General features: G+C 37.0%; 1 protein-coding gene and 2 pseudogenes across 1 annotated transcript in view; 2 read left to right on the forward strand and 1 right to left on the reverse strand.

The window, feature by feature from the left end:
* The first annotated feature begins 2,822 nt into the window (after nt 1–2,822).
* LOC107721265 (uncharacterized) lies at nt 2,823–3,712 on the forward strand (annotated as a pseudogene).
* Nucleotides 3,713–5,953: 2,241 nt separating this feature from the next.
* On the reverse strand, nt 5,954–7,500 carry LOC107721292 (transmembrane protein 179-like; annotated as a pseudogene).
* A 2,129-nt stretch (nt 7,501–9,629) lies between these two features.
* LOC107721267 (photoreceptor outer segment membrane glycoprotein 2-like) overlaps nt 9,630–11,080 on the forward strand; it is a 7,406-nt gene continuing 5,955 nt past the window's right edge. Inside the window, exon 1 of the mRNA XM_016529190.1 lies at nt 9,630–10,503. Coding sequence (XP_016384676.1) covers nt 9,926–10,503 — 578 coding nt within the window. The 5' untranslated portion in view covers nt 9,630–9,925. The remainder of the gene's footprint in view (nt 10,504–11,080) is intronic.

An 11,080-nucleotide genomic window follows, 5' to 3' on the forward strand; every position in this document is an offset into this window, starting at 1 on the left:
CAAGTATTTACCTACAATGTAGTGTGTAATGTGTGCTGCTTCAATCCTCTATGAGATCAACCCATAATACATAATACAAATAATTCAATGAAGCATATCTCCTCTCTGAGTGTCCTGACAAATCCAGGTTGACCTGCTAATAGAATAGAAACTGGAATAACAGTCTACATTGTTTATTTCTAAAAAAAATATGTATATTTATATTGTGCTGCTAAGCAACCTTAAAATATCAGAAAACAGCAAACTGGTAAAAACGAATCGCAAATGACACAAATGCTGTATCTATGAAATCATCATTAGGCCAGTAGAGAAATGGGAGGGAGATGAATGGAATGTTATCTGTACTGAACTCAACAATAGCTCCTCCGCATTCTTCTTCTGTGAGAGGCTCTGTGACATTTTTAGCCTCTGTGACAGATCTGTAACAAAACAGATATTTTATGTGTAAAGTAAAGGTCTGGATTGTTACTGACATACGCCATGTTCTAACCCATATTTGTAGTTACAAATTGCTGCAAATTAGAGCTTGTAGACTGAGGATGTGCAGAGAAAAATATATGCATTTGTAAGTGAATATGTAAGTTTCCCTTTCTTTGTTTATAAAGTTTTATTGTAATTTGACTGATTTTGAGGGGAAAATGCATATAATGTATACAAGACTATTTAACACCTTTTTCAATATACCACATGAATTTTTAATGTAACAATCAGTTCATAATCATAATCATGAGTAAGGGTTCATGATTGTCAGCAGTGATAGTGTGTGCATTCACTGACTTCATGTGAATTGATGTAGTTGACCTGCACAACGATCAATGTCATTCACACTCACTTGTTTCACTGCAGAGGAGAAACAACTCACTGACTAACCCATAACTCATTGTGACAAGCTAATCACAGATCACAAATCCATGTTAGAGAGCCATTATTGAGCTTTAGCACCCAAACACAGACTATAAACATTATACAGTATTGCTCTTTATAATCACATTGATCTGGTTTAGTTATTTCTCTGTCTTTATTTTAATTGAATGCTTACAGATCTAATAAAATCCCTCCTGTGACTGATGTCAGAGTGGATTGTCATTTAAGACTAGTAGGTCTGGTTCAAGAAGTAAAATGTTGGACATTATTTTGCCCCTTTGATCATTGTGAACTTTAGTTCATATCAAGGTATTTACTTAAAAGAATATATTTCCATGCCGTGCAGTGAGAATCTCACATCCCAAAACCTTTTAAGTATATATTATATTTCTCAGTTGAAAATACATCCCATATCAACTAGTAACAAACAAGTTTAGGGTTGCACTAACTCTCTGTGGGCTGAATTGGTCTGTTATTCTGTATCTTGAGGAAAGCTGCTATCAGGGGGCAGTGATGTGAATGTGAATGTGCCTTGGGTATAATTAGTCATCTTTTTTGTTTTTGTATGTACTTTACCACTTGTGTGCCCTGATATGATCTGACAACAGCAAAATAAACATACACTTGTAAAGAGCATTTAAACAAATTATTTTCCCAGTGGTACTTGACTAATTTGTTTGGATGGATGAGAGGTTGTTGATGAGGTTCAAAAAGGAGAGTCTGGTGAGGGCCTATTCAGCTCCCTTTGAGAGGGACCTGGACTCATTCAGCCTCCTTAGTTTACAACAGAACCAGACAACTGCACATGTATACAATTAGCATTCTGTATAATTTTGCCGAGTCATCAGGATGTTTTATGAATATAACTCCATGTAAGGAAATGGTTAAAATGGTCTGTCAGGTTTTTAACATTTTATGAAAACACATTGGCATTATGTTATGCTCAAAAATGAAAATTCCATTTTCCATATCATCACACTAAACACTAAAAACTAAACTGACTTATAAATGCTAAACATTCACACAACATTTTGATGTCTGCTAAAGATTACATTTAAATTATTATTATTTTTGAATATTAACTTTAAGTGGGTGTTAGATGAGGGGAAGGTAAACTAATAATCTAAAGTAATCTAAATGTAAAAATTCTTCCAACACAATATTCAAAGGTAAGAAATTTCCTTCAAACATTTCCTTCTGCTGTAATTATGACAAAGCTGCTGTTTTACAACTGTTATTAAAAGAAACTGGAAATGATGATATATTAACTAAAATATATTTTGTTTTCAGCATTTAAGTTAGATTCAATATATTATTAATAATATTAACATATATTTTTATATATAGTAATATATTAATTTAATTTATTTAAGTCATCCTCAGGCCCCCATGAAGTTTGTTGAGGCCCCCTAGTGGGTTGCAGCCTAGTTTTTATGACAACTTCAACATAAAACAAGATTGGAGATTTTACTTTTAATAAACAAAGCGCCATCTGGAAAATAGTGATATTTTAATGCTGCTCAAAAGTATTTGCAAAAGAGTGGCCCAATTTAATTGAATTCACCCAAAATGTCATTTTATAAATAAATCATAACTACGGTTTTTATATTCAGATGGATATGGTCATATGTGCAGTAGGATAAGTAACCTACATTTGTCCACCCCACACACCAAGCGTATAATCTCAACATAATTTTTATTTTAGCATAGGCCTGGACAAGCTACCACTGCCATCAGTGTAAAAGGCCCTGTTTTAAACTAACAAACAGACCATTAAAAAAAGCCCAAGGTGTTTGACATCAGTTCGGATCAGTAAACAAATAGCAGCCAAGATTTGTCCCTAGACAAGGCCGCACAAGACCTGTCACACATGGCTCTCTTGGGGGTCTGACATGATTTATTTCACCTTTAAAAATTGCTTTCCACTCTATAAATCAGATTTGAGTTGTTGACTTAGTATGAACACGCAGATTCTCTTCGCAAATGCCACCGTTTCTCGCATTCAACTCTCTGTCGACTTCTCCGAACCTGGACACTACTTCATATGCTTACCACATCATATTCGCCACAAGTGCGGTTCTGCTCTCAGGATCTGTAGTCATCGGAATCCTAAAAACGAAGCATCTCCGAATTCAGAACAGATTTGTGTTTATGCCGAGCACAAGCATGTGTGACGTTATTACGGGCCTGTTGGCTTATTACTCGGGTCTTTTTGACATTCAAGAGCATTCACATCCAGAAACGGAACATACAATATTTTACCGTCTTTCCTCGGTGTAAACCTTTTAACGTTCATGTTTGCCCAGTTTGATAAATACTGCGCCGTGTGTTATCCTTTCTACTACGAAAGCTTCGTCTCGCGCTCTCTAGTCATTGGTGTCTGTACTGCTGGTTCCACGCTAGCGTTCTGTTCCAGCTTGTGGCGAATTTGATCCCAGCTACACTAGCTAACAAGCTATTTGCCTTCAGCATCGCCACGTTACAAATTGTCGTGTTGACCAATGTGGTCATGATGATTAAACTGTTCTTCGTGGCCAAACATCAAGTTGCACGAGACCCACCAAGTGCGGAGAGGGACAGCAAGGCTGTCGAGTCTTTAAAGATTATAATTGTCGTCGTAATTACTTTTTTAATTCTCTGGTACCCCGCATTTGTAAACATAGTCGTAAAGCAAGTTTCTAAATACGGCAGTTATTCTAAAAACGATGGCTCGAACCCGTTTTTAATACTGACTCGTTTCAATGCCCTGTCTACTTCGGGGCTATAGATTTGGGGCAGTCCAGCTTTACTCACTGCTGTGTGGCGCATCGGTTGGTACAAGATCTTAGCACAGTGCACAAGAAGGTGATTGACACATTAAATCTTTAAGACCTTAAGTACATTTTAAGCGGGGAATTGTTACTCTCTACTCATTCACCTCCTTTATTTTTCTCCTTTCATCCACACAGAATTAAAGGGGTCATATGATGCGATTTCAAGTTTTCCTTTCTCTTTGGAGTGTTACAAGCTGTTCGTTAATAGATAAGATCCCTAAAGTTGCAAAGACTAAAGTCTCAAACCCAAGAGATATTCTTTATAAAAGTTAAGACTCGTCCACGCCCTCCTAAAACGCCTCGTTCTATATAGAGATCATAACCACTTTTTTTTTACCAGGATGTAAACATATTTTTTTTTATGCTGTAAAGTTGGGCATTTTAACATGGGGAGTCTATGCACGGCATCACAATATGGTAAGAGCTTAACATTTCCGTCACACGCTTGAGGAATTCGGCCAATCACAACGCACTAGATAGCTGGCCAATCAGAGCACACCTCGCTTTTCAGAACGATGAGCTTTGTAAAAATCGACGCGCTTCAGAAAGGCGGGGCATAGAGGAGAAACAATAATGTACAGTATGTGGAAAATGTGTTTTTTGAACCTTAAACCGCATAAACACATTTCATTACACCAAATACACAAAATAATGTTCTTTTTTAGCAACGTCATATGACCCCTTTAATGTTCACAACGGAGAAATGAAGACATCAGAGAAGCCATAAGTCCAGAGACAATAATCTAGCCTATGTAAAAACCTATGTAAAATATCTGTGTAATAATATATAAGTGCCATCTAAAATTTTCATCTAAAATGAGCATTTTTATCTGAACCTAAACATAGGAGCCTGATAAAAATGCTCATTTTAGAGGAAATTTTCAGACAGCACTAGAGGCTTTTGCATCTGAACTCTTCATATATATATATATATATATATATATATATATATATATTCCACTTTTAAACCACTTAGGTGTGTGGTCTGCTAACTGGTAAATGGAATTGTAAGTGTAAAGCTTTTTTGAACCATTTGTATAATTTGATAGAATATATTTTCTGCTGCATTTATTGTATTTCTGAATAAACAACTTAATCAACCTCCATTATTTTTACCTGACTTGACCTAATAATGTAGTCAGGTTAATGTAGTTATACTGAATATGTTTGTTTTCTACATGATGTTTTATGTTTGTACTTTTTTAGAGTGTTTATGTGGGATTATCACCAACGGATCAATAGTCACAATCACATTACAACAATTACAACAATCACATTATGTCACAAATTGATCAAAAAACAAGAAAATGACCAAATCTGTATATGTAGCAATTTCTTTTTTCAGCCACTTGGTGGTGATCGAGACAATGAAACTGCAAATCCATTTAGCTGGTGAGACGAACGGTTCCACTAGCATGTCTAAAAGCCAGTTCAGCTTTACATTATAATAAATATGAAAACAAAGATAAATTGAAGTGCTCGTTATTATTTAGAATGTATGAGGTGCTATAATATTACCAAAAAATAAAATTCCAGTTGCATTTCCAAAAAAGTACCACAACAAAACTAAAGAGTTTTAACCACTTTTCATTTTTTTTATAAATAAAATATAATATAAAGGACTGGCAATAATAAAGAAAAAGCAATCAAATATTTTGTCAATCCAGTGTGTGTTAGCTAAAAGCAAAAGATTGCAGATACAATGGGATAAACCCTGCACCTATAGGTAACAGAATAAAGACTGCATAAGAGCAATTATTCAGTTTTATTTTTGGTTATATTTTGCTACCATGTACAGTAAAGGCAGTATTAGTTTCTAAGTGAAGCAGACTTTACATTTAATGTCTGAGTGAACTGTGGAGCTGTGACATCTGCTCAAAATGAGCGTCCTCATTTACACTTTACTGAGTCTCCTAAATCCACAGCTGCCTTCTCAAGAGAATGAGGTACAATGTAATATCTCACAGGCAGTGTCTTTATATGTAAAAAATAAGAGTGAATATGAAGATAATTCCATGTAGAGTTTGATGAGAGTTCTGTAAGGATGCTGTCTCTGAACAACAGTGGAAACTAACTCTGCTATCTGTTTTGAATGAGGTTTTCCATGATCATTTATTTAAACATGAACATCGCTTATAATGAATCTACTAACTAAGACTCAGATCTAAATATTGATATATGATTTATAAAAAAATATATATGTTTATTCTGAGGGTTTAATTCTGCTCTCAGAAACTGGTTCATGCAGTGTAAATGGACTACATGAGAGATTTTGTTTAAATCATGGCGTTCCTGTTGTAAGAACTCCTCTGTAAAGGATGACCTAGCAGGAGCTCCTTCTCTTGAACAAGGCTGTCTAGCAGCTCCTGCTGCCAGTGGTTATGGTAAACCTTTAGGAAGGCTAGTACTGTTAGACTCAACCAGCATAACCAGGCTGACCACAGGCCAAACTGTGAAACAAATAACATATTTACATATTAATACCACATAGAGCTTATGTACACGAGACTCATGAAATATATACTGGAAATCTCTGCTTGTGAATGTACGTTTTATAGATGAATGTTTACCTGTGCAATGGCAAACTGGTCATAAAAAGAGTTGTTGTGAACACCAAGCTCTAAATCTGTGTCTTGCAGATCCTCACAACTGCCAAATGAAATAAACCAAATTTAAAGCAACCATAAGTTTTGTACCTTGAAATATCAGTTTCAAAATCATTGTGATAGAACGCAGATTTCTAATAAGACTAATGGCTTCCGGGTTTTTTTTCCCCCACACTCCCCCCAAATATCTGTTCTGGGAGCATGTCGCTGCATTTCAAACAGGATAAACAGGAAGGGTCATTCCAAACCAAAGTTTCACAACTGGCCACTTCAAAAAGACCTTTGAAATGAAGAATTTCATTTCATAAACACTTTGCTAGGGGGCTCCAGAGTTGCAATACAAAAAACTACATACAGTTGCCTTAAAGCACAAGTAATTTGAAAGTGACTAAATTTTGGAAATGTACAATGGCGGAGAAGAAATTTCAGAGCCAATTTGAATTTTTTTGTCCAATATACTAACAAATTGCACTATTACTATTATTAACATCTTGATTATATTACTATAAGCATAAATAATTGAAATAATAAAATGTAAAAAAAAAAAAAAGCAATATCATGCTTGCTCTTTGTAATAGCCTACTAAATATCAGCATGACTGTTATTTAGTGCATGAGATACAGTGCAGCACTCTTGTGTGATATTGCTTGATTCTGATTTAAAATGGTTTAAAACAGTTTACCTGCTGGGCATGGCCCCATTTTCAGTGACAGCATCACACCATGCACTAAAGCCAATAATGGAGATGGTACCAACCACAAATACCACCAACAGGCACAGGAGCAGATTCAAGAAGGCATGGAAAAGAGAGCTGCAAGAGATGTAAAGACATAAAATAAACATGTTTGATAACATAATTTACTGATTGGGATGTTTTAATATGCAATGCGGTCTAGGTGAATGAGGGGTTGCCTACTCGTCGTGGCCTTTGCAGTGGAAAAGAAAGGAAGGTCCGCCACGCCTGACAGGATGAGAGACACGATGCCCACGAAAGGGATGAAGCGGCAGGATTGACTCTGGTCCCCTTCTTCAACTATAAAGTGCTGTTTCCCCATCTTCATGCTCTCATTCTGCCACATTCCCTCAGTAAACAGCAGGCATTTCCCCTAGGAGTCATCGCTGTTTTCAGAGAGCGGAACAACGGCGATGAAACTGAAAAGAAATGCAAAAAATAAATAAAGTATGCACTGGCCAAAGCGAAAATTATCGACGGCCATCGTTCCGGCGACTGCATTTGGCTACTGCGTATGACGGGGAATGTTCAGCTAAGTCTGCATCGTGTTATTGGACGACGAGTAAAATGTCACCCCTGCATGCACAGCATCTTTGAACCATACCTGCCAACCCTCCCGTTTTTCCTGGGATTCTCCCGTATTTTACCATTCTATCCCGCTATCATCCCGTTTAAATATTTTCCTGTATTTCTCCCGTATTTTTAATCTTTCTATAAAAAAAATCCCACTGGGCGTATTTTATGTTTGCTGCATTCGCTTCCTGTAAAACTCCCGTAATTTGTATGGGTCAAACCTCATTATATGAATAATCACGACAACAAATTCCAAGGTTGTCCAGTTGCCAGATCTTGTATGAAACGCACCCTTCTCACACGATCGACGCATACAAATTTCAACCCATTTGTCCCCTCAACTTGGCAACCTACAGCCCAGTGATGCTATTGATATGTGCGCAGGTAGTAGGCCTACAGTGGGAAGGAAACAATGATCACTGGTAGAAATGGGAGGAGAAGACTCAGGTGGTGCTCCAGTGAAAAAAACTAAATATACATGTAAATTGAGATATAAGCAAGTTTCAAAGTCAGGTGCTGCGCTGCTTTGTTTACTGCAGTTACCGGGGAAACGGCTATATTCCTGGCGAAAAGCGCCACCTGCTGGCAGAGAATGAATTATATGTGCGCAAGGAGTACCGCAGGAAGGAAACAATGGGAGAAGTTCAGGTGGTGCGTGCTCCAGTAAAACTAAATATACATGTAAATTGAGATATAAGCAAGTTTCAAAGTCAGGTGCTGCGCTGCTTTGTTTACTGCAGTTACCGGGGAAACGGCTATATTCCTGGCGAAAAGCGCCACCTGCTGGCAGAGAATGAATTTGCGTTTTTCAATAAGCCCTTCTGTTCTTTGTTTAGAGACCAAAGCCAAAAACGACCCTTATTTTCACGCAGAAAACACGCAATTGTAAATGTGAACTGGTGGATTCACAAGAAGATAATGAATTATAAAACTCTAAAGATATAGCCTACCTACACTAAGATATATTTATGTTACTAAATGAATATAATTGTTTGATAATAATTGTTTAAATTAATATAAAAATAATATAACATAATATAAAAATTGTTACTTTTGACTCCGCCCCCTTTCTACATAACAATTGCTGTATATGCCAAAAAATCTAAACAAAATTGTCCAGTACTGGCAAATTCCAGTGTGAAAATATGTAAACTTGCACAGTAAATCTGTTTGAGGATTCTTGGTTCCTCCAAAGGTTTCTCCCTCATATCGAAACATCTTAGGGAGTTTGTTCTTGAACCCATGTAGGCTACTGTATATGAGTTGTCCATGTTTTGGGTGGGTGGGGTTTATTTCACACATTATAAATACATATCTTATTATTTACTATTATTGTGGGGGGAAGCACTGATGTTATTCGCTTGGGATTGGCCCAGATGGCTTGGAAGTGTTCTGTTAAATCCTGAGGATAAATGGATTAGGTGGAGGTCACAGTGAGTCTGGACACAATTCACTCTAAACCTGCTCCTCACCTCTTCTGTGGTCCCTTACCTGAAATATGCAAAAAAGGGAATATGGCAGCATCTACAATCAAGGTCCATGGATTACAAGCCCATATGCGGCTATTTGAGATCTGGGTAGGTAAATTATGTGGTTTTAAGTGGGTGGGGGTTGTGGGAATACAACTAAGAAGTGTATTAAAGTATAATAGTGCCTAGAATAACATCAAATGTCCTTCTGTAACATCTAATGTTAAAAAAATGCTATTTATAATTTATTAAATTATCATTTATAATGTTTTTTCAGCGTGTACATGGAATACACTTCACATTTGACAAACTGACAATGTCTTGATTACGTACACTCTAACTTCATATGCATACTCAATAAGTATTAAAACAATAAATAACTTAACTATGAGCCACAGTAAAACATAAATATATTAACAAAATAATCGAACATTTCTATACTTACTGAACTAAAATAAGCTTGCACATTCAACTCAGAAATAATTCTTCAGTAAGTATCATTATATTAGTATATAGTAGTTATAGAAATATACAAATATATACAGTACAGTATATATTAAATAGCCATTTTCATACATTGTAAACTATCCATGCATTTATTTTGTTACATTTTCATCTTGATTTCAGTACCTGTGCTATTATGAAGCTAAGGCCGTCATCCAGGAGTGTAAAAATACCTAACTTAAGCTGCTTATGTGGCCCTCTTGACCATCTCTCTAAGTTCACTTCCCTCCTCCCTGTGGAACATGTTCCCTGTCTTCTCCCATTTATCCAGTATGTTATATCACCCTAAAATAAAATGAGCTTTACACCTAAACACAAAAAATGTTACCGCCGAGACGGTAAAAGCAACATTTCCCATCGACAATGGCAGTCTTAAAAGTGACATTTACGAAGACAAACAGAGACAAACTGGCCCAGGTTTTATGGGTCCTGAACTGGGTGTCTGTGGTAACTGGAGTCACGCTCTTCAGCCTGGGCCTGTTCTTAAAGGTGGAGATCGTGAAGAGACGGGAGCTGATGTCAAAAGAGATTGTGTCAGTGCCAAACATGCTTATCTGTGTTGGCACGACTGCCTGTGCGATCAACTTCCTAGGGGGAAAGATCTGCTATGACTGTGTGGACACTACCAAGTTCCTGCGATGGAAGCTGCTGATGCTGCCTTACATCATATGTACCTTTTTCTTTACATTTTGTATCCTCGTGGGAGCATTGATGTGCTATAGCATGCGTAACGATCTGGAGGAGTCACTGTTTTTGGGCTTGCGTGACGCCATGCGCTACTATAAAGATACGGACATGCCAGGCCGCTGCTACATCAAGCGCACAATGGACATGCTGCAAATGCAGTTTCAGTGCTGTGGCAACGGAGGCTATCGAGACTGGTTTCACATTCAGTGTATCAGCAACCGCTACCTGGATATGACTGATAGCGAAGTTGTGGAGTAAGTCAATTTATACCCACAATGCACTTTAATATTACGTGGTTAAAGGCATTGTTCACCCAACAATGAAAACTGCGCCATCATTTACTCACCTCATGCCATTCCAAACCTGTATGATGTTCTGTCTTCTGTGGAGCACAAAAGAGGATATTTTGAAGAATGTTTCAGTTGACTTTGTCCATACAATGAAAGTCAGCCGAGTCCAAAATAACACCCAACCCCACTGACTTTCAACAGACATTTTTTAATGTGTTTCACTAGAAAGAAAGCCATACAAGTTTGGAACAACATGAGGTTGAGTAAATGATGACATAGTATTTACTTTGGGTATACCGTAAATATACAGTGGTGGCCATAATTATTAGAACACTAGTATTTTCACCAGCTAAAAAATGGTTTTAAGTCAGTTATTTCTATCTTTTGCTGTCAAGTAGGAAATATCAGGAGTCTGACAGCAGCCAGTGCTCCACAGAGATCTGATCTCATCATCATCCAGTCTGTCTGGAATGACATGAAGAAACGGAACAAACTAAAACAGACTAAATCCAGAAGAACTGTGGCAACGTCTACAAGAAGC

Source organism: Sinocyclocheilus rhinocerous, unplaced genomic scaffold, assembly GCF_001515625.1.
Source record: "Sinocyclocheilus rhinocerous isolate Xijiao unplaced genomic scaffold, SAMN03320098_v1.1 scaffold271, whole genome shotgun sequence".
NCBI lineage: Eukaryota > Metazoa > Chordata > Actinopteri > Cypriniformes > Cyprinidae > Sinocyclocheilus > Sinocyclocheilus rhinocerous.